Below are 24,253 nucleotides of genomic sequence, written 5' to 3' on the forward strand. Positions count from 1 at the left end.
CTTGAGGTATTGTGGTCACAATTGTTTGTATCAAAACATTTGGCTAATGATAAGTTGATGTTGAGTTAAAAAAAAAAAAAAGATTATCAACACAGCGTTTGCGGCCATTTCTTTTCTTAGACAGAGCCAACATCATCATTTCAAAACTTTTTGTTTATTTTGTGGTCATGATTACAAAAAAGGAACAGAATCTGACCGTATTAAAATAAGTCAAGAGTCTGTTTGACTTTTAACTTTTCCTTGTCCGTTACAATTTCTTTTTTTACGTGAAGATATTTTGATTAACCACTGTTTTGTGAGCTGTTCTAATTCTAAGGCTGTGATCGTCTTAGAAAATATCTAACGGTTGGGATGTGATACATATCGTAGGACAGCGTTACAGAGGAGTTTAGTCTCCTTGGTCTAGTCCTTTCCGACCAAACACCAGTTGTCTTTGAGTGGCGCTATTTTGCAGAGAGAGAGAGAGAGAGAGCGAGAGAGAGAAAGAATCAAGCTTTCGTTGAAAAAAGTGGTACTCGTACGGAGAGAGAGAGAGAGAGAGAGGATGGCGGATAGTGGTGGACGGAGAATCGGAGTGGCGGTGGACTTCTCGGAGTGCAGCAAGAAGGCTCTGAACTGGGCGATCGACAACGTGGTCCGCGACGGAGATTATCTAATCCTCATAACCGTGGCTCCCAATATGAATTACGAGGAAGGCGAGATGCAGCTCTGGGAGACCGTTGGATCACGTACGCTCTCTTATTATATCCCTCCTTACACTCTTTCTTTGGATCATGCGTCGAAGCCTTTCTCGGTTTAGAGGGTTTACAATTCTACTCCGGTTTAGCCTTTCTCTAGCAAATAAAATCTCTGTGTTGAAATCACTTGGACTTACTCATGCATTGTTTGACTTGTATTCGTCCTAAGTTGTTTGGAAGATTTTGTTTCACTTAGTTGATCGTTTCTGTAACATGATGATGAAGCCAGTTTTGGGCTCCTGGTCTTATTAATTGTTATATGGTTTGAATTCAAGTGTTTCCTACAATGATCTTTTCTGGTTTTTGCTTTGTAACGTTTTCAGCGTTGATTCCACTGAGTGAGGTCTCGGAAGCTTCCGTGATGAAGAAGTATGGAGTGAAGCCAGATGCTGAAACCCTTGACATTGCCAACACTGCCGCTACGCAAAAATCGGTAAAGCAATGATCTCTCTTTTCAATAATAGTACTTGCACGAATAATCCATAAAAGCTTTGTGTGACCATTTTGATCTATATGAATGAAACTCCCTTTTACAACAAGTGTTTGGTTTGTGTTAAATAAATAAGATCTATCTACTGTGAAACATGATGCAGATTACAGTAGTGATGAAGATATACTGGGGAGATCCTCGTGAGAAGTTATGTGAAGCTGCTGAACATATCCCTCTCTCAAGTATTGTCATCGGTAATCGCGGCCTTGGTGGCCTTAAGAGGTATAAAAAAAAAGATTCCTCCTCTTTCTTCAATTCCTCAACATCTCAAACTTGGTTTACACATATAGTGACAAGTCTTGTTTCTTTTGTGCAACAGGATGATAATGGGAAGCGTTAGCAACCATGTCGTCAACAACGTTGCATGCCCTGTTACCGTCGTCAAGGCTCACCACTGAGCTTTGTCTTCATCTCCTTCACTTCATTTTCCCAGAGAACATGAATAACCTGTGGTGTATTGTGTTTGTTGGTTGTGTCTGAAATTTGTATTTTCAAACTCTCTATGTTGTGCATCTTTATGTGTTAATGGGTAAAACATACTTCACCTTCTAATAAAAAATATACTCTTTTCAATCATATTGTCTCTGCTGTTAAGTAAGTAACCACTGATTTGCATAAACAAGATTAAGCAAGTAAGTCTCAAGACTAATACCATAAACAGATAAAGCAACTTATAAGTTTCATGGGAAATAAACAACAGCGAACAAGAAACACAACAACACATTAAGCTAAATATCATATTGTCTCCATAGATATAAGCAAAAGCAAGACGCTAAAACATTCCTTCATCATCAGCCAATCACAGTGGTCTCCTTTCTGCTCTTCTTGGTGATGAGGACAAACTCTGTTGGTTTGATGAGCTTGAAGGTACACCTGTCACCGACCTTCAAAGGAAACTCTCTAGCCAATCGACTCCAACCACTCGAGAAGACTGTCCGATTCTCCCTCACCAAGCAGAGCACATTCCATGAACACCTCATCTCCGAGTGATGGATCGTGTACTCCATAGACTCACCCGGGATATGCTCCTCCTCAAACACCCTCGGAAGTAACTGATACACAACAACAAAAAGATCCAAAATTCACATACCACTAATAAGGAGACTGTATAATAGTAAAACTGTTGAATAGTAATCTTACCATGAACTTGAGGTATGACTTCCTTATGGTGATTTCGAACTCTGGCACACCTTTCTTCACTGTCTTGATCTTCTTCTTCTTCTTGAGTGTTTTGAGCTTCTCAGCTTTCTTCTTTCTGCTGCCTCTCGATGATTCACCTACTTCCACATAACTCAGCACTTTCTTGCTCTTCTTCTTCTTCTTTGTGGCTTCTTCAAGCTCAACTCCTTCCATGGACTCACATGTCTCCTCTTCCTTCTTCACGTCCTTGTAGCTTCTCTCACCTTCTTCTTTCTTGACGCCACCTGTTTCCATCATCAAACCAAAGAACTCAATTCTTCTTTCTTACACAACATCCTCTCTTTCAATAAAGCATTAAACGGTAAACCTTACTCAGAGGAGTTGTTGTCGGAGGTTTTCGCGGTGCGACAATCTCCTTGCCGTTCTTCCCGTAGATGTTGACGTTGAAGGACATTGACCCTTTCTGAGTAAAGGTGATGAACTCGTTGTCTCCCAAAGCATTGTCGCTCACGAACTGGTTCCATCCAGACTTCTCCATGTAGTAGAACCTCGGGTTCTTGGAGATGTCTACTTCCCATGAGCTTCCCCTCTCCGCTCTTATCACCATCTTGTATGAGAAGTCTTCTTTGGAGAGGTTTTGCATGAAGTTGTAAGGAAGCGCTCTCTGTGTTGGACATTACAATGAAAGAATGCAAAAAATGTTTGTAAGGAAGCGCTCTCTTGTATCCCACCATACAGATTCAGACAGAAGCGACAGCTAAAAATGTTTCAAAGAGTGAACAATTGAAGACATTTCCTTAACAAGACAACAAACGAAGAATCTTTCATTAAACAAGAGCCAACCAAAAGATTAAAACTTTTCATACAAAACTAACAAGATTCGACTTGTCAAAGCCTTGAGACCCATAAACCCAACACAATAGACGTTTCAGACACAGACCTTTCAAAGACAACCAAAAGATTTAACCTTGAAACCCATTAAACACAAAAGAAAGAAGAGGAAAAATAGAAGATACTCTGCTTTTGAAACAAAGCTATCATGAAAACCACAACGTTCAATGACAAGATAAGGCTTTAGAAAGAAGTTACCATGCATTCAGAGGATAAGTCTGCACTCTGGAAGATCTTGAAGAAGCTCAGGTTCTTCCTTTCTTCCTTAATCCGACCGTTCCAACTCATCTCTCTACTTCAACAACTTGTTTCTCTTTCACCCAAAACCTCCTCTTTGACTATCTCTCTCGCTTCGTTTCTCTGGTTCTCTCTGGTGTAGTAAGTGTGTCTCGTTATCCCATTACAAAGTACTTTGCCTTTTTCATTTATTTTCAAAAACAACTGTGAAAAAGCACCCATGTATAGTCAAACTGAATGTTGATAGAAAAGACACAATAGCTGTTACAAAACTGACTTCACAGACACGCAAAAGCAGAATATGCCTGTTTTAGTACCTGAAAATCCCTGATGTGCCAAAAGCACTCCCTTAAAGCTTACCCTTCTTGCGTTTTGTTTTTAACCCACAGCCATTAACCTTTAAACTATATTATTATTTACCAGTACTAAAACTACAGCTAACTTTTTGATTGGATTTCAACCTCAAAATTATATTCAGTAACTTTTTTAAAAAAGTTTATGTTTCTGGCAGTCAAAGTCCAAAGTCTTTTCCTCTAGAAACTGAAAAGTAAAAAAAACAAAAAGGTCCTACAAAGATGAGGTCATCTTCTGAGGATCACACCAAGTTAATGTGTTTCTGTGATACCTAAAGAAAATAAACACACAAGACATATATATATTCATATACTATAAAATGATAAATAGTTTTGACCACCCTGTATAACAGGGGTGGGCACTTTACCCGATACCCGAAACCGCACTTGAACCCGACCCGAAAAATCCGAATCGAAATCCGAACCGAAATAGCAAAATATCCGAACGGGTATTAAGTTAGGAGAGATTGGATATCCGAACTCGAATGGATATCCGAAGATAACCGAACATATATATACTTACACTTATATTTCTAGTTTACATCTCTTGTTTCTTTTAAAATATTTATATTGATGTTACAGATACTTTAAGATCATAAGTATATATATATATATAATTATGGAGAAAATGATTTGATATTCATTTAAAATGCATGTCAAACATTTTGTTTTATGTATTAATAAAAGTTACATTCAAAGTTTACAAACAATACCCAAATTAGTATCTATTTTTTTAAAAAAATATTATCTCCAAACCTATTAATCATTCAATCTTTAAAAAATAAAAAAAACCAGTTAAGTGAAATCTATATTTTTAAATACAAGAAACTTAAAAAATGAAAAATTTAATTTTTTTCTTTGAAAGATAATTTCGGAACCAGAAGAATGACCAGCATTTGAAAGCTATTTAGATGATATTAAGCTTTTAAAAGGAAGTTTTCTAAACTCAGACATCATTCATGTACCCCGAACGGAGAATCTACGGGCGGATAGCTTAGCACGCAGTGCTAGGAAACAAGTGTCCTTCATCGTTCACATGGATGCGGAGTTGCCGATTTGGTTTACAGAGTCAACATGAGTCTGTAAATTTTTTGCTGTAAAAAAAAATATATTAATTTTTTCTTTAAAAATCTAAATATCCGAACCCAGTTCAAAATAACCGAACCCGAACTAAAAAGACCCGAACCCGATCCGAAGTACAGAAAACCCGAACGGATTCTCTATCCCTATACTGAAATACCCGAAAATCCAAAATATCCGATCTGAACCCGAACGCCCACCCCTACTGTATAATCATATTTTGAATTCTAGTAACAAACCTTTTCTGTATTAATAAAAAAGGTCGCAATATTCAGTTACAAAATACAATATTGTCATTGACTTGGTCACAAGCTACAATGAAATCTATCAACTAAGTTTTTTTGTTTTTTTGCTAAAGGATATCTATCAACTAAGTTGCAAGACAACATATCATGTAAGTAGATCAGTTTCCCTTGAATTGTTATGTATATTTCATCACAATATATAGTACATTTGGTTACAAAATATCAGGAATAATATCGTTGACTATACAAAATATTCTAGGATAATATCTAATATAGGAGATTGATAGTTATCTTCTTTCACCCTCCCGCAGTTGGAGCGTGGATAACGCCTAAACTGGACTTGAAGCTTTCGGACAGTGTTGAAAGAAGGTTCTTAGTGAAGATGTCCGCGTATTGCATTGACGCTGGTATGTGTAGAACGCGCACAGCTCCTAGTTTGACCTTCTCTCGCACGAAGTGGATGTCAATCTCGATGTGTTTAGTCCTCTGATGTTGAACCGGGTTTGTTGACAGGTAGACGGCACTGACATTGTCACAGTAGACCAGAGTTGCTTGCTTCAGGGGAATGAGCATCTCGAGCAGAAGGTTCCGTAATGAGCAAGACTCCGCAACCGCATTTGCTACAGCCTTTTATTCGGCCTCCGCACTGGAACGTGACACCGTTTGTTAATGCTTTGCTGACCAAGAGATCAAGTTATCTCCCATGAAGACTGCATAGCCTGATGTTGATCGGCGAGTCGAGGGGCATCCAGCCCAGTCCGCACCGGAGTAGGCCGTGAGGTTCATCTTCTGATGTTTCAGTAGCTGGAGGCCTTGTGATTTTGTCCCTTGGATATAACATATCACTCGTTTAAGGGCGAGAAGATGAGTGTCACGAGGATCGTGCATGACCAAACATAGTTGCTGAACGGCGTACGAGATGTCTGGGCGTGTGAATGTAAGGTACTGCAACGCTCCTGCCAAGCTCCTGTATTCAGTCGAATTTTTCACTTTGGCACCATCATCTTCTGCAAGTTTACTCTTCATATCGACTGGTGTTTGCAAGGTTTGCAATCTTTCATACCTGCACTTATGATAATTTCTTCTGCATATTTTGTTTGGTTTAAAAACAAACCCTAGAATTGTGTTTGACGGAGATGCCGAGGAATGAGTTGATGATGCCGCAGTCGGTCATTGGAAATTCTGACTTCAGGACTGCAATTACGGAGTCACGGAGCTTTGGAGTTGAGGCTGTGATGATTATGTCATCGACATACAAGATGAGATAAGCCAGTTGATCCTTGTTGTTGTAGACAAATAGGCTTGTATCACTTTTGCTTTGTTTGAATCCTTGTTTGGTAATGAATGAGACAAATCTTGCATTCCATGCCCTTGGGGCCTGTTTCAGACAATAAATAGAACAATTCGATTTGCAAACATGATTAGGTTTAGAAGAATCAACAAACCCCCGTGGTTGCGTCATGTACACAGTCTCATCCAAGGTGCCATGTAAGAAGGCGTTTTGAACATCCAGTTGGTTAACAGGCCAGTCATGTGAAAGCGCAACAGGTAGGAGAGTTCTGATGGTTGCCGGTTTAACCACTGGACTGAGCGTTTCTTCAAAATCAGTGCCTTGCTCCTGTGATTTTCCATTGGCTACAAGTCTGGATTTATGACTTTTGAATACTCCATTTGCATCATACTTGTGTTTGTGTAACCACATAGAACGAACAACATTAGTATTAGGTGGCCTCGGAACAAGATCATAAGTTCCACTTTTAATTATGGCATCATACTCAGTTGTCATAGAAGAGTTCCAAAAAGGATCATCGAGTGCCTTATGATAGCTCGTTGGAAGGGGTGATTGATTTTGAGCTAGAAGAGAAAGAACATTTTTTGGTTTAGAAATTTCATGCCTAGAGCGAGTAGTCATGGGGTGCCTTGGTGCCTCAGGGACTGGTTGAACAGTTTGAGTTGGCGGCTCAGGCTGAGAAGCAGGGACATGAGAAGGTGTTACCTGCGGGGCTTGGCGGATTTGACGAAATAGTGGAGAAGTCTCGACATCAAGAAAGTTGTATGAGAGGTTCTCACTAGTTTCAGCTTTTGGATAAGGGAAGCAGGTTTCGTCGAAGTTAACATGTCTTGAAAGGATGATCTTTTTGGTTTCAAGGTCAAAGCAACGGTACCCGCAGTGATTTTGAGGGTAACCAAGGAAAATGCATTTTTTGGAGCGAGGTGAGAGTTTTGGGGTTGTGGAATGGTTTGTGTTTGGGTAGCAGAGGCTGCCGAAAGTGCGAAGATGGGAATAAGAGACTGGTTTCTGAAAGAGAGTTATAAAGGGTATTTTGTTTTGAATGGCTTTGGAGGGGAGAAGGTTAATGATATGAGCAGCAACATGAAGAGCTTCGACCCAAAAGGTGGGAGGAAGTTGAGCTTGAAACAGAAGGCTTCGAACCGCATTGTTTATTGTTCTTATCATGCGTTCGGATTTGCCGTTCTGTTGAGAGGTATAGGGACAAGAGAACCGAAAAGAGATCCCCTTAGAGGCAAAGAAGCTGTGAAACTGGGCGTTATTGTATTCGCCACCGTTATCACATTGCAAGAATTTGATTGTTTTCTGGAAGTAGTTTTGAATGTAGTTTGAGAATTGAAGAAATTTGGTAAACGTCTCACTTTTATGGCGTAGAGGGTATACCCATAAGAAGTGAGAGAATTGATCAACAAAGAGGAGATAGTATTTGAAACCACTGAGGCTCTGGACTGGCGAGGTCCATAAGTCTGAATATATGATTTCGAAAGGTGTTTGAGCTAGTGTTTGAGAAGCAGAAAACGGGTGTTTTATTGATTTGCCAAGCTGACAAGCAGAACATAAAGGAGAAGAATTTCTTTTATTACAAGATAAAGCTGAAGTAGAAAGAAGCTTGTTCAGTGTCTGGTCGCTAGGATGAGCCAACCTGCGGTGCCAAACATCTGAGGAAGTCGCCAGGAAAGTTGAATGGCCAGTGGTAGCCTTATTTGAATGTGGAAAGACAGAATATAGATCTCTGGTACTGTCACTGCGGAGTAAAGTCATCTGTGTCTTGAGATCCTTCACAGTAAAACCGAAAGGATCAAACTCAATAGAACAAGCATTACCACGAGTAAATTGATGAACATAGACTAGGGTTTTAAGTATTGACGGTGTGACAAAGATAGAGTTTAGTGATAAAGGACGAGAAATTGATGGAAAAGGTAAGGAACCCGATGAAGTTATTGGAATCTTGCTTCCGTTAGCAAGGGTGACTTCCTTTCTGGTGCCTAAATTAAAAACAGACTTAAGATTACCTGCCGAGTTTGATAGGTGTGACGTTGCCCCAGAATCCATGTACCATTGACTGTCTGTCGGATCAACAAGCGTCAGGGTGTTGAAAGCGTTGGCAAAGTCCACCGTTGGTTGATATTTCTGGTTTGAGTTTGGAAACGGCATCTGTTGCTGTTGGAGTGAAGGTCGGGGTCCAAGGATTCTTTGTTGAGCCATTTGATGAGGAACTGGAGACCAAGGAGCGTATTGTTGATGCCACATCGGATAGCCGTTTGTCCAAAGGAGCAGGCCATTGTTGATATTGTGGTCGTGGTTGATATCCGTTGTTGCGTCCACGTCCACGTCCACGGTGTCCACCTCTTCTCCCGCCTCTGTTATTTGTGTTTCGTTGTTGTCGTTGTTGAGTAGGAGGTTCATCTCGACGGTTCTGAGAAGAAGCTTCAGCAACCAAGACTTTGGTAGAGGATGAAGAATCGTCCAGGGAAGAGCCATATTTTTTCGAACGATTGAGACGCTCCTCCTCTAGCATGAGCATGGAACGCGCTTCATCGTAGGTTGGAAATGGTTGGCGATGCATGATGACATTGAAGATGTTGTCGAAGCGAGGACTGAGACCGTTCAACATGTATGTGACGAGAGTGCGTTCAGACACCAGAGCATCAACGTTGGTGAGGAGATCGGCTAGAGACTCATTTCTTGACAGTATGCATGAATCGTGAGGTCTCCGATCTCTTTGGTTCTGAGACTGTTGTCCAACTGGATTGCTCGAGCCTCTTTATTGTTTCTGAAGAATTTTTCGATACGCACCTAGATCTCTCTTGAAGTGCCTCCCGTTTTGAATGTGCTTTTGAAGAGGTCCTTCGAGAGTGTGCCGTACAGCCAGAGTTTGACGATGCCGTCTCTCTTCTTCCAGAGGTCATCATTGTCATCAGCTGGTAACGTGGTGCCATCGAGATGGCCTGCAACGTCAAAGCTCTGACAATGAGTGAGAAATAACTCACGTCAGGCATCATAGTTATGGTCATCGATGTAAAGAATGAGGGGAATGTGTGACTTAATGTTTGTCACACCATATGGGCGTTCCAGAACAGCATCGTTATTAGCCATGAGAGAGTGAAATTTGAGAGAGTAGAAAGCGTGTAAGGGTCGAGGATTTAGAAAAGAAGAGGAAGGAGATTTGAGGAACGAGAACCCTCTGATACCATGTAAGTAGATCAGTTTCCCTTGAATTGTTATGTATATTTCATCACAATATATAGTACATTTGGTTACAAGATATCAGGAATAATATCGTTGACTATATAGAATATTCTAGGATAATATCTAATCTAGGAGATTGATAGTTATCCTCTTTCATATCACACATAATTATTTACTCTACTTTATTTACTTATATAATCATATTCGTATATCAAACGACCAAACCACATTAGCAAGCATCATCGACATTTCACATATTCATTCATCTATCTGCTATGATTTTTTCTTACCGTCTGGTTTGGTTTACATCGACGATGTTCATTTCATCATATTTCAAGACTCATTCACGAACCCCGTACCATAACCACTTGACCTTATGAACTTCTTTAGGAGAAGAACCACGATTGCGACTGTGAGCCCACGTGAACAGTCTGTCATCAGCTGGCTTCTGAGCCCCTTTTCTAACCATACTTTCCTCACAACTTCCAGAAGCTTTTGCCGCAACCTCAATCGTTGCTAAAAGTTCTGCAGTGGGATTCACATTAGCAGCTGTATTGACTGCTTCAGCTGCTTCTTCGATTATTAGATCATCAGCAGCTGTAGTATGTCTTATAGCAGTTGACGGCTCTTCCACTACCATTATGGGCTTCCTGTGGTTCAGTTTGTGAGTGAGCTACTGACTCAGCGGAAGGTGTTTGGTTACATTCCAGATGAATAGGTTTTGTAACCACTGTTGCTTTGCTAAGGACGTGGTGATGAATCTGCACTTATTAAGAGCACATGATTGTTTCTAAAGTTGAACAATAATAACAGATATGTCATATATCATTAAGAGAAAACAAATCATATCAAGTACATAAAGAAAGAAAGGCTCAAGAGTTAAAAACAAAAGGAGATTATTAACACTAGGATGGTGTGAGAAAAGTTGAAACCAAATGCTTTCCCACACTCGACTTGTTCAGTAGCCCCAATCACGATAAAACATGTATTCAAATTCATATACTCTTAACCACAATAGCTGTTCAAAATTTAAAGGATGTCTAGAGGGTTTATACCTCATGAATAAGTTTTTGACGTTCAGGGGAGCCATACTTGGGTGGTGCCTCGGGTGATTTAATGGGCCAGTGTACGTCTCTCTTCCTTTGGATAATCTACAGAACCTAGTGCTCCATTGGGGCTGGTAGGCTTAAATATGCGATGAGAGCCACCAAAGCAGAGTGTGAACTGCAAAGAAACAAATCTCAAACATACGAAGAGCAAAGAGCTGTATTAGGCTCTTTTATAAACAAACACGGTAACTGTCAAGATATATAAGTTAACAAAAGCTGGTGACTTTACCACTCCATTCCAATGCAGCTGAATCCTCCCATGATAAATCCCACCTTCCAGGTCCTCTAATGGCGAATTGCCGCTCAAATATGTTCTCCTACAAGTTTGAATAGACAGATCAATCATCTAAACTCATCTAACACATTGCCTACACTCAATCTGGAAAAAAAAACTAAGTATCGTCGACAGAGTGGTTTGAAATAAACTTTGGTTCGGTGGAAAAAAAAATTACATGATTGATCTGTCTATTTAAAAATTAACCGAATGGTTTGAAATAAACGTTGGTTCGGTTGGTTCGGTTTGACTCGGTTCGGTCCGTTTTTTTTTGCTCACCCCTACTTTCTATATGGTGCAGATAGTTGTCTATATATATATATACTAGTGGTATGTCCGCGTTACGCGCAAGATAGTTGTTGATTGTGCAGCCAAGTGAGTTGTATGTGTTTGAAATTGTTTGTGTTGATATTTTTACTTTAAATTTTGATTCTCTGGCTCTAAAATGGTGGTGAGTTTTTCTGGCTAGTTTAGTAGAACTTATTAATGTTTTTGATATATGTATGTAATGGTGCTTGTTCCTGTGATAGTTGTAAACACGTTAATTGTGCGTAAAATTTAGTAAATTATTTGGTCCACTTATATTTTTGGAAGGCCATTGCATTATTTATGAAAAAGTGAGTTTGAATTTTTCAATTTTATAAAGCAAACAGATTTCTTAAGAATCATTATTAGCTTTATTGTTGGTTTAATTAAATTCAACAGAATGCTTATGATGTGATAAAAACATGTTTTAACTTTCATACTACAATTTTGTGAATGCCATGAGATAACTTTATAATTATTTAAAATAAAAGAGTTTTATACAATCACATACCAAATGAAAAGAGAAAGAGTTTTCTTTCATGTAACATAGTAAATAGTCTGATAAAGTTTAGAATTGAAGAAATGTTAAACTCAAAGGTACAATAATTAACTTAATGGAGAAGATAAAATTCATGTTTTCTGTTAAATTTCTAAATATGGTAAATTTTATAATATTTAGGGTCTAACATGTGACCATTATAGGAACATTAGGAATGAATAGAAAAAAAAATGCAGAGGAAAAAAATTAGAGGAATGAAAAAAAAAATATTCCTTATCAATTTTAGTGAGGATCAAATTTGTTCTATATTCCTTTAAAATAAAAGGAATGAAAAAGAATGCAAAGGAAAAACTATTCCTTATAAATGGTAAAAAAAATTAGGAATAGCAAGGAATGCATTATTCCCTTTCATTCCTTGGTCACCAGTTAGACCCTTAGATTTTTTTGATGATGTGTCAATTTGTGATTCTTTACTTGATGATATGTTTCCATGAAAAAAACAATATTCTACTTTGCTAATAGAAATATATTTATTAGAATTTATTACTTTCTTAAAAAAATTATGATTTGATTATGTAATAAGTACAGTTGTATTTTTCTTTCAGTTATCATGTGAATATTTTAAATTTGAGCTTGGTAACCACTAAAGAAAAAACTATCCATGATATTTTTTTTTGCTTTTATTTCCATTGGTTAGTTTTGATGAAACGTCAAAAAAGAATATAGTGAATGGATTTTCTTTTTCTCGTTCTTATTAATAATTTTTAGTTTTTTTGTTGTTTTATATTTTGTGTTAGATCATGTTAAAATTTCAATAAAATTTTATTTTTAATCAATTTTTTCACAAAATTCAAGTTCAATAATGTATTTTTTAGAGAAAAAAACTACTGCTTTATTTGTTATATCTCTACTGCCCTCTCTGGCTATAGTAGAAGATTGCGATAATAGAAGAAGATCGCGAGACGAAAGATGAGCATAGACTTGTCTTCGTGTTCATAAATATAGTAGTGTACAAAATTGGTGAGGAACACATGGACGCTAGAAGGATGAGGAATTCGTCGATTGCTAATCTGCTATGACTGATGCCGTCATTAAGAAAAAAACTATTTCATTCCCGAGGAATGGAGGATTGGAGTTAATTCAGGCTGGAAGAAAAAGAAGCGATACGAATATGATAGCAAGTCATGAAAGGTTTTGGGTGATTGGCTATTACCCTATTTTAAAGATGGTTTAGGCTATAAGAGATTAGAATGGAGTAGGTCTTTATAACATCAACAACACCTATTTATAGGTCGAGCTTGTATCTGTTACAGACTTGAATTTGAATAAATGAGACGGAGTGGGAGGGGAGAGGTGAGTGGAGTTTGATGATTGAATTAAAGCAAGAATTTAAAAAAAAGGGAGAAACGTTACAGGAAATCTCATCGGAGAAGATGGCTAACGATGAGTTACAGCGTCAAACTGAAGAAGAGTGTACAACTAAACCTAAACACCAAGTGGGCCAGAAAGATAAAGTTTGAAAGCCCAATGAATAAACAGAAAGCTTGACTACTCCTCCGCGAGTTAGAAACACACAAAAAAAGCTTCGCGAATTAGATGCAAAAAGAAAAATAAGAAGTTCTTCGACACGTGTCGCAAAATGAAAGTAGGAGGGATGACGTGGCACATTGTGGATAGTTTCTCTTCTACTTTATCTATCATATATCAAAGTAGAAATACTTTAAACTTTTGTTTGGCAACATAAATAGCAGGTAAAAAATAGTGTTATTTGGAAATATAGATAGCAATATATTAAAGAAAAAAAGTAATGAAGTTATGTTATCAAGAAAAATTGAAAATTCATTATATTATAAAAATATATATATGGGTCAGCTTTAAAATATACGAAAACGTCTGGTCCAATCTAATTACCTAAAAAGATCTTTGTCTAAAATAATCATAAAACTAAATTTAAATTTTATATACATTTTTCAAATCAAAATATTAATTTAAAATTGATTTATATCAAAAATTGATTCAAGAATATGCATATATTCAAAAATTGATTTTACTAAAATGTTTTTTTATAACCATTATAAAATGTTATAAATATATTTAAGAAAAATACAATACAAACAATTTCAAACACCAACGTAAATTATAATTTTTATATTTCATATTAAGTTTTAAAAATATAAGATATATGATTATTTATATGATGGTACGCATAAAATAGTATTAATTATATGATTACTTATATGATGGTAGGTAAAAAACATGATTAATTATATGATGACACATATATGTTATTTAATAGTGACATGAAAAAATAAATAACAACATATTTTTACAATATTATATCTTCTATCTTGTTAAGGTAGAAGTACCTTTGGAAATGTTTGGAAACAAGAATAACATAATTAAAAATAAATATAATATTGTTTGAAAATATTGATAGCAATATATTAAAAAAAATAATGAACTTATGTTATTAAAAAAAAATTGAAGTCCATTATATTTTTATAAATTATCTGTTTGGACCAGATTTAAAATATACGAAAATGACTCAATCTAATTATTATTTTTTGTGCAACTGGTCCAATCTAATTAACTAAAAACATATTTTGTCTAAATTAATCATTAAACAAAATTCAAAACAAAAATTGATTCAAAAATATACATGTATTCAAAAACTGAATTTTACTAATGTATTTTCCAATAATCATTATAAATTTGTTTTCAATATATATAAAAAATACAATACAAAGGAACAAATAGATTTAGTAAATTTTCTTTCTAATTTTTTTTATGAACCACCGAAATAGAATTAGATATACAATACTAGAAATAGCTATAATATTTGGGTTACAATATCAAATAAACAATGAAACAAAAAAAATAATATATGAATGTATTAGTATTTCTTTATTCGTATTACAAATACAATAATAGTCAAATAATAATATATAACTGGACTACAATTTTTAAAATCCAACAACTACCAATTAGTGATGAATTTATAATGTTCTTACAGGATGTGAAACTTATAGAAAGCATACCACCGAGCAGGACTCAGATGGTAGATAGAGTTTGATGGAATTTCACAAATAATGAAAAATATACGGTCAAATCAGGTTATCAGGTAGAGCGAGTCTACCCAAATCGGGAAAGATCACCAGTAATGTTTGGACCCACAGTAGATTTATCGAAGTCATTCTGTTGGAAAATACGGTGTCCACCAAAGTTAAAACATTTCCTTTGGCAATTGGTAACATGGTGTGTCGCAGTCAAGAAAAATCTGCAAGCGCGAGGGTTAACTGGTGATATATGTTGTGCAAGATGCGGTGCTAACGAGAAATCGATAAACCATGTGTTTTTTGAATGTCCCCCAGCAATTCAGGTTTGGGCTCTCTCACAGATACCATCAAATCCAGCTATTTTTCCAACAAAGACTCTATTTACAAATATGGATCATCTTTTCTGGAGAGTTCTCTCGCAATTAGAGGATCATCAGTTTGCATGGATACTATGATATATTTGGAAAGGACGGAATAATAAAGTTTTTAGCAATTTGGATATAGATCCTAGGGATACACTTAAATTGGCAGAAACATAATTAGCACTTTGGACGGAAGCGCATATAGTAAAAGAACAGAGAACAGTATCACAAGCCGATGTTATGCCTTTACCGGAGATTCCAGGTCGATAGTGTTTCACAGATGGTTCTTGGAAGGAAAATGATAATTTTTCTGGACATGGTTGGTTCAGTACTTTAGAAGGGTTTGCCGGGTTGATGGGAGCACAAAATGTTCAGACTAGTCTTTCGCCTCTCCATGCAGAGATGGAAGCACTACTCTGGGCAATGGAATGTATGAGGAATTTACGTCAATTTCAGGTCACGTTTGCTACGGATTGTTCTCAATTGGTGAAGATGGTTTCGGAACCAGAAGAATGGCCAGCGTTTGCAAGTTGTTTGGAAGATATTAAAGTCCTGAAAGAAAGTTTCCTCCAGTCAGAGATCGTTCATGTACCACGAACGAAAAATTCAAAGGCGGACAGCCTAGCACGCAGTGCCAGGAAGCAACCGTCTTTTGTCGTTCACATGGATCAATATTCTTCGATTTGGTTTACAGAGTCTGTATGAATCTGTATAAATTGATGAAAAAAAAAACAAAAAACAAAAAAAACAAATTAAAGCAAACACATGTGCATACGCACGGGTTAATATCTAGTTTATTATTATAAATAGACAGAGAAAGAGAGAGATAAACCCTAAATTTTGAAGGCTATTTACAAAAAAAAAAAAGATTCCATCAGTGAAACAAAAGCGACTATGATATCGGACCTTCCAACGGATGTGGCAGAGGATGTTCTCTCTAGGCTTCCGGTGACATCTCTGGTAGGAGTACGATTTGCTTGTAAAAAGTGGAACACTTTAACCAAAGATGAGGGGTTTATAAAGAAGCACCTCGGTAAGAATCAGTGGAGGAAGGTGGTGATGCTGCTGGACTATAAGGTTTATTTAATGAACGTCGATCTCCTCACTCCATCTTCTTTAGAGCGTATAGGTAAGCTCGTTAACTCTACAGTTGTAACTCTAACTTGTGGAAAGTTGTTGTTGATGTCATCCCTGACTGGAGTATAGAGTTTTATCAACGTGGCGTGTCTCTAAAGGGCAACACTTACTTGTTTGCTGAAGAGAAGCTTGTCGATGTAGCTCCAGGAACAGAGATATCAGATCTCCGTGATTTCTTACTTTGTTTTGATTTTACAAAAGAGAGGTTTGGGCCGCGTCTGCCTCTGCCTTTTCACTCCTTCGGAGACATAGTGACCCTCTCTAGTGTTGGAGAAGAGAAGCTTGCTGTGTTATTTCAGAAACAAGGTTTGCCTCCATACACGGTCAAGATTTGGATTAGTAGTAGCAAGATCGAGCCCGATGCAGTGTCGTGGAACAAGCTGTTCCTAAGTGTTGATATGAAACCACTCACGGGTTTCCTGTTTCTTGACAACGGTGGGAGTTTCTTCGTTGACGAAGACGAGGAGGTGGCAGTGGTTCTTGATAAAGCCAGAGGTAAGTTTCGCCTCACTCACAACATTGCTTGCATCATTGGTAAAAATGGACACTTCAAACAAGTGGATCTCGGAGAACGCGCAGATCCTTCTCTTAAGCTCCCCACAAATATCCCAGTTGTGTGCTCTTATGTTCCTAGCTCTGTAGACATCATGTAAACTGCACACCAGTATCTATTAAATCTGCCGCTGTCCGTTTTCTTACCCTTTTTTTTTTATCAGTTATCTGGTCTCTGAACTTGATGGCCTATGCTTTCTTCGCTTTTGTTCATCTTATTTATATTTTCAATCAAATACTCGTGTTGTGAACTTGTATGGCTTCTTCCACCATGTATTTGATATCCTTTGCACCTTAAGACTTTTGTTTAATTTTAGGGATTCAACAATGTAATGTTTACTGGGTCACTATTCTTCTTTAGAGCTTAACCTTACTGCACATCATCATCTCCTAAGATACATGCATGGTTCCAGTTAAGCAAAATTATACGTGTAGACAACTAGAATAACGTATGCCACTAAAAATTGAGTTTGTATTTTTGTTCTTTACAAAGCATGCCATTATTCACCCTTCCAAGTAGAAAAAAAGTTCCAGATGCTAGCACATCTACCTGAGATGGATGTAATTTGATATTCATATGTAAAAGAATGTTCTTAAAAGCTTGAAACATGTCTTTGACTTATCAGCTCTGATCATGTCATGGAGGAGATGAGCTAGGCCAAAAGCTGCTGCTTAGATACTGCATCACATATCACATTATTTAGTTGGTATGTTTAAAGCAAGCATAATACAGTTACGGCTCTAATTTAGTTCTTACCTTCACCAAACATCTTCTTCAAAGCGTGGCAATTACAAGCCAGGTTAAGAAAGTGTTCTTTGAAGACATCTGCATTTTCAGCTTTAGAGCAATACTTTCCACAAGTTAAGAGACAAAAGATAAACGATTATTAGAGATTTGGTAGCCATTTCATGGAAATTAAATAAGGAGAGTATCGTAAATTTTACCAACAGATCCGACCATGTGACGGAGTAGGGGGGCCGCATGTCCACGGAGGCTGGATATACAGGCTGACAGCTGCTGCATAATAAAATCACTTAAATCATCTAAATGTACAAAGAAGAAATAATTCAGTTGGGCTTGAAGTTAGTTCACACCTCCATCCAACATCTTCTTTAACACGTGAACAGCATATGTATTAGTATTAGAAGCAAGGCTAAGAAAATGCGGATGAAGTTCTTTGAATACACGCTCTAGAGAGTCATTGGTAGCATTTTGGAGCTGTTCTTTGAAGTATGACAAATCATCTGGCCACAAAGAGAATGAACTTTCAACTCTTTGACTTCAAAAGATATTATTCAAATATGCATTGAAAATGTGCTCAATTTCCTAACTTACCTATGACTGGTGCAAATTGGTTGTCAAGATCAGTTTCTACTAACAGATCCGATAAGCAGCTTCAATCTTATGTGGTGCCTAAAGGAAATAAACACACACACACACGACGCATATATAATAAACGCTTCTTACAATGGTCCATAAGCACTTATGGATCAACATAGGGCTGTGGTGCAGAAGGAGAAACCGACCGGGCTCGACGACCCAAACCGACCAAACGTCCCTTCTTATTTGGAACCGACTGAAATAGAAAATAAACAAATTTAAATAATAGAAAAGATGATAAAATGAAAATAAAGAAATAAATGAATTGAATTTTTTTATAAAGAACATACCGATTCAACGATTTCGTTGATTCGAATCCAGGACAAGTTGGTCGAAGCCGTCGAAGTGGCGTCCAGGTCGGTTTGAAGCTGAGATATACGGGTCTCTTCGTCTTCCTTCTGAGTTTCGATCAGGCTGAGCACATCTCTCACAACACCATCATCAATCTCCCCGGTGTGCTTGTTGGTATGCGCCGTCTTCATTAGGACGAAATCATCAACCGGCTCGCCATCATTTTCATCCGCCTTGAAAAAAACAAAAGTTAAACAAACATTAGAAATTAGAAGAAATGCATAAAAAATAAAATAAAAACACTTAAATAATTAAAAAAAAAAGATTGAACTTAACAAACGATCCCCAAGAGTGGCAATAGTCTGGGCACCCAAATTGTGCTTGTATATGCCATTCCCGCCACGATCGCTCTTACGGTTCGCGGAGTTGGTCACGGAGGTAGCTTTCGTCTCGTCCTTATCCCAATGCACACACAACTTCTCCCAGACCGTGTTGTTGATCGACTTCGGGACCTTTTAATAAAAAAAATATAAAATAGTTTAATAAATCCAAAAATAGTTTAATAAATTCAAAAAATGGTTTAATAAATTAAAAAAAACCTGGTTGATGAGCCACTTCTGCTTCCACACGTAGATCTGCTTCCCATAGTTGTCCATAACTTTATGGACGAAGGCGTCACAGATAAAGTTCGTGTGATCGGGATTCCAGGTGAACTCTTGCTGAAAAAAAACACAATTTGTAAAAAATTTATATTAAAGATTAAAAATATAAGTGAAAAAATTAGAATAGTTACCGCAAACTGACAAAACCACATCTCCTGGTCCTCGGCAGGGAAGTGAGTGAAAGTCGGATATCCCTTGCTGAGGTTCGAGTACATCATATTGTTGATCCATGCGCTGATCCCATTCCCGGATCGGTTGAACCTAATATAAGAAACAAATTATTAATAATGAATCAAATTTTAATGAAAAAAAAAACTTTTAATTACCATGTTTGACGTCGTCCCTTTGGACACAGAGTGAGATAGGGAAGATGCTCACGACCGGGCTGTTGAACCAACTGGGCAACAGTCATCACTCCCGGAACGACTGGAGGAGCGGGAGGGGGTGCAGCAGTGGGAGCGGGTGCAGCAACGGGAGGGGGTGCAGCAGCGGGAGCAAAAACCGGTGCGGGAAATGAAGAATCCCGATAGTGGCTGCTCGACCCCCTAGAGTGGCTGGACGAACCCCGAGAGTGGCTGGACGAACCCCGAGAGTGGCTGGACGAACCCTGAGAGTGGCTCCCCGTACCACTACGACCTCATGGTGAGGCACGACGAGATCGAGACCGGGTCTGATCACCAGTAGACCTGTAAATTAAAAAAAACATATTTAAAAATAGTTTTAATAAATATTAATTGAAAAAATATTTAAAATTAGTCATAATAAATATATAAATTAAAAAAAAACATATTTAAAAATAGTTTTAATAAATATTAATTGAAAAACATATTTAAAAATAGTTTTAATAAATATTAATTGAAAAACATATTTAAAAATAGTTTTTATAAATACAAAAAATAATAAAATAGTGTTTATAAATCAAAAAAATGTTTTATAAATACAAAATTAGTTTTAATAAATATAATATTTTTATAAATATGAAATCATCTTTTATAAATCCAAAAATCAAATTTATATACAAAAAACGTTTTGTAAAATTCAAAATCAATTTTATAAATACAAAAATAATAAAAAATTTATAAAAAAGTTCTAAATCAATTCAACACAACAAATTATCCAACCAAATCACAATTCTAAACCTATTATACAACCAAATCACAATCCTAACCAATCACCCTAACAAAAATCTATAAAAAAACTTCTAAAATCATCAAATCTACATAAAAACCTAACAAATAGATCCTACGAGAGTGGGATAGGGTCCTTACATGATTTGTGTAGGAATAGAGAGGATTCGCCGGAGAGATCGTCGCGAGAGAAGGGGAGATCGCCGAAAGAAGAGAGAGATCGCCGGAGGCAGAAGAGAGAAATGGGGAAGAAGAAGTGTCTCGTGTTTATAAAACCTAGGGTCCGACGGAAACTGTCCGTCGGAATTTCTTCGGGTCCGACGGAAACTGTCCGTCGGAATTTCTTCGGTATTTTTATTTTCAATTTTCGCGAAATATTTGGCGGCTGGTTTGCCCGGTTAAATGAAAATATTCCGAGAAAATTCCGACAGACACTTAAATATCCGCCGGAATTTCCTCGGTATGTTCATTAATTCGATGATGAATCATTATGAATAATTGATATATGTATATTTAATTACATGATCGGCCTGAGAAGCAAGAATGAAAGGATCATAATATTGCAACTTTCGCCTCGAATGTACTGATGTAACACCAACTGCATCTGTTCTCACAACTCGATCTGGAGTGTTGTCGTACCAATCACAATAGAAAACAGTACAGCGCAATCCAACCATGCCCGGATACTTGATTCCATAATCTCCCGTATGTTTCCGTAGTATACATCATCTCCAGATGCAGAACAAACGCCAGCATCATCTCCTCTTTTGAGTTGTGAATGCATATCTTCGAGTACAAAATTTCGGTTATGACTTCCCAACATACTCTGGTCCACGCACCATCTCGCGTATCCAATCGTCAAATGTTTCACCTCTGGTCATACCAGCAGACACCTATTAATAGCACATATATATGTTATATCAATATATGTGAATCAGTATAAATATGTGACAAATAATATTTTAATTTGTTTAAAGCACTCACATAAGTAAGCATCCATCCGGAAAATTCTCTCTGCCTCAGTTCTTCAAGTTCCTCCTCTGTGGCGTATCTATATTCGAACCGCTTTTCTGCCATGAAAATCCTGTACATATGTTGACAACAATATAATTAATTAAGATTTAGATTTCAACTTGTTAAAAAAAAAATTTGTAAGCTAATTTATTTACCTTTCATATTGAAGAACATCTTCGCAGTTGGTGAGCAAATATGTTTGCAAATGACTGCGCTCCTGCTCAGTAAGTCGACGGTCCTTTGGTTTTCCGCTAAGTCGTCCAACATCTGTGAAGATGTCTGGAACCATAACATGATATGTTGCCCGTTCGCCTCTATCATCATGCCGAGCAGGTCTTCTGTTTTTGGTCTGCACTTCTGCTGGAAAGTAGAACTCGGCAAGTTTGAAGTTTCTAAATTTATCATCTGTGCGATTATAGAACCTTCCACCCTACTATAATTTTTCACCATCTTCTTCAAATGGTACTTATACCGCTCATACAAATACATCCATCTATACTGCACAGGACCACCAAGTTCTAATTCTCTTGCCAGGTGAATAACAAGATGCTCCATAATATCAAAAAATGATGGAGGAAATATCTTCTCAAGGTTGCACGGAATCACGGCTATGTTAGTCTTCAAATTTTCAATACCTTCAAGAGTCATTGATCTCGTGCATAAATCGCGGAAGAAAGCACTAATCCCTGCAATTGCTTCATGAACATTCCGTGGTAATAGTTCCTTGAAGGCAAACGGAAGGAGGCGCTGCATCATTACATGGCAATCGTGACTCTTCAAGCCGATAAACTTTCTTTCCTTTCTGTCGACACAGTTACGCAAATTAGATGCGTAACCGTCTGGAAATTCCACATCGTTTGAAATTCAATCAAAGAACACATCTTTTCCCTCTGCATCAAATCGGTATATGGGAAAAGGAGCCCTACCATTCTCATCAACATGAAGTTCTGAACGAGCACATATATCGACTAAATCCAGTCTTGACTTCAAATTATCCTTTGTTTTACCTTGAACGTTAAGGATCGTGTTCATGAGATTGTCAAAAAAGTTCTTCTCAATATGCATGACATCTAAATTATGCCTCAGCAGATGATCCTTCCAGTATGGCAGATCCCAGAAAATACTCTTTTTGTGCCAGTTATGTAGTTTTCCAACAGCATCTACCGGATAATGCACATGTCCACCTTGGTCCTGCGTCCTTTCTGCACCAAAATCTCTTAGTTGTGTTAACAAATCTGCCCCAGGGTGGACTGTCAAACACCATCTTGTTCTTCGTAAACAAATTTCTACTCCTACGATATGGATGATCAGGTGGTAGGAATCTCCTGTGATAGTCAAACCAACACGTTTTCCTTCCGTGTTTTAGTTGGAAAGCATCAGTGTTATCTTGACAATATGGACATGATAGCCTTCCATGCGTTGTCCATCCAGATAACATACCATATGCTGGAAAATCACTTATTGTCCACATAAGTACTGACCGCATTTGAAAGTTTTCTTTACATGAAACATCGTATGTTTCAGCACCTTGAGCTCATAGTTGTTGCAACTCATATATTAGTGGCTGAAGAAACACATCAAGTGATCTCTTAGGATGCTCTGGTCCGGGAATGAGAATGGAGAGAAAAAAAAACTCTCGTCGCAAGCACAAGTTTGGCGGTAAGTTGTATGGTGTAAGAATGACTGGCCATAGAGAATACTGTCTTCCACTCTTGCCACACGGGCTGAAACCATCAGTACATAATTCAAGGTAGACATTTCTTCTCTCATACACAAAGCCGAGATATTTTGATTGGAAATGCTTCCACGCTTTTGCATCTGAAGGATGTCTAATCTCACCATTTGTTAAATGCTCTGCATGCCATCTCATTGGTTGCGCTGTGCGTTCAGACTGATACAACCTCTGCAACCTTTCTGTCAAAGGCAAATACCACATCCATTTAAATGGCACTGGAACTCTTCCACTCGTGTCTTTATAACGAGTCTTTCCACAAAATTTGCATATAACCCGCTGTTCATCCGCCCTCCAATAAATCATGCAGTTATCGCTGCATACATCTATTACCTGATACAATAAACCAAGACCAGCTACCAGTTTCTGAACCTCGTAATATGAACCAGGGGCTACATTATCCTCGGGTAGAATACCTTTTACAAAATCAGCAATCGCATCCACATAGTCTTCAGCCAAATTATAATCTGTTTTAATGCCCATCAGTTTTATTGCAGATGATAAAGCTGAATGACCATCTCTGCAACCTTCGTACAAGGGTTGCTTTCCAGCATCCAACATATCATAAAATCTCATAGCTTCTGCATTGGGTAAATCTTCCCCTCTAAAATGATCATTTACCATCTGTTCAGTACCTACACCATAATCTACATCCATTCTTATTGGTTTTTCTAACCTAACCGCAGGCTGAGGTTCGCTAGTACTACCATATTCATAATCAGTTTCTCCATGATTATACCAAATTTTGTAACTTCGTGTAAACCCATTAAAATATAAATGAGTCCAAACATCCAACTCTTTAATAATCTTTTTATTTTTACAATTAGAGCAATGACATCTTAACATACCCGTTTCTGCTTCCGATTGTCGTTGAACTAACCCCATGAATTTGGTTATACCTCGTTGGTATTCTTCCGTAAGCAATCTCGTGTTCGGATCTAAATGAGGTCGATCGATCCAAGAACGATAATTATTTGAAGAAGACATGCTTTTTTCAATCAAATTCGTGTGTTAATATAGTATGTGAGAGGATGAAGAAATGGAGTGAATGAAGAGGTTGCGGGTGCGGGTATTTATAGATGAAATGCTGCTGACAGT

The 24,253-nt window shown here is 37.4% G+C and overlaps 3 protein-coding genes and 1 pseudogene across 3 annotated transcripts; 2 read left to right on the forward strand and 2 right to left on the reverse strand.

The window, feature by feature from the left end:
• Positions 1-340: 340 nt before the first annotated feature.
• On the forward strand, positions 341-1,803 carry LOC106397074 (universal stress protein PHOS32-like). The gene is made up of 4 exons (XM_048758481.1): positions 341-728; positions 1,061-1,170; positions 1,331-1,449; positions 1,547-1,803. The coding sequence occupies exons 1-4, from the start codon at positions 545-547 to the stop codon at positions 1,623-1,625; spliced, it is 492 nt and encodes a 163-aa protein (XP_048614438.1). The 5' UTR covers positions 341-544; the 3' UTR covers positions 1,626-1,803.
• A 57-nt stretch (positions 1,804-1,860) lies between these two features.
• LOC106397073 (B3 domain-containing protein At3g17010-like) lies at positions 1,861-3,693 on the reverse strand. The gene is made up of 4 exons (XM_013837623.3): positions 3,457-3,693; positions 2,740-3,031; positions 2,368-2,651; positions 1,861-2,279 (listed from the first exon to the last, which is right to left on the reverse strand). Exons 1-4 carry the CDS (start codon positions 3,544-3,546, stop codon positions 2,019-2,021), a joined length of 927 nt encoding a protein of 308 aa, XP_013693077.2. The 5' UTR covers positions 3,547-3,693; the 3' UTR covers positions 1,861-2,018.
• Positions 3,694-9,986: 6,293 nt separating this feature from the next.
• Positions 9,987-11,705, reverse strand: LOC106398951 (annotated as a pseudogene).
• Positions 11,706-16,153: 4,448 nt separating this feature from the next.
• Positions 16,154-19,992, forward strand: LOC106399619 (F-box/kelch-repeat protein At3g16740-like). Its single transcript, XM_048757553.1, has 2 exons — positions 16,154-16,336; positions 16,402-19,992. Exons 1-2 carry the CDS (start codon positions 16,154-16,156, stop codon positions 17,047-17,049), a joined length of 831 nt encoding a protein of 276 aa, XP_048613510.1. The 3' UTR covers positions 17,050-19,992.
• The last annotated feature ends 4,261 nt before the right edge of the window (positions 19,993-24,253 follow it).

Source organism: Brassica napus, chromosome C5 (assembly GCF_020379485.1).
Source record: "Brassica napus cultivar Da-Ae chromosome C5, Da-Ae, whole genome shotgun sequence".
Taxonomy (NCBI): Eukaryota; Viridiplantae; Streptophyta; class Magnoliopsida; order Brassicales; family Brassicaceae; genus Brassica; species Brassica napus.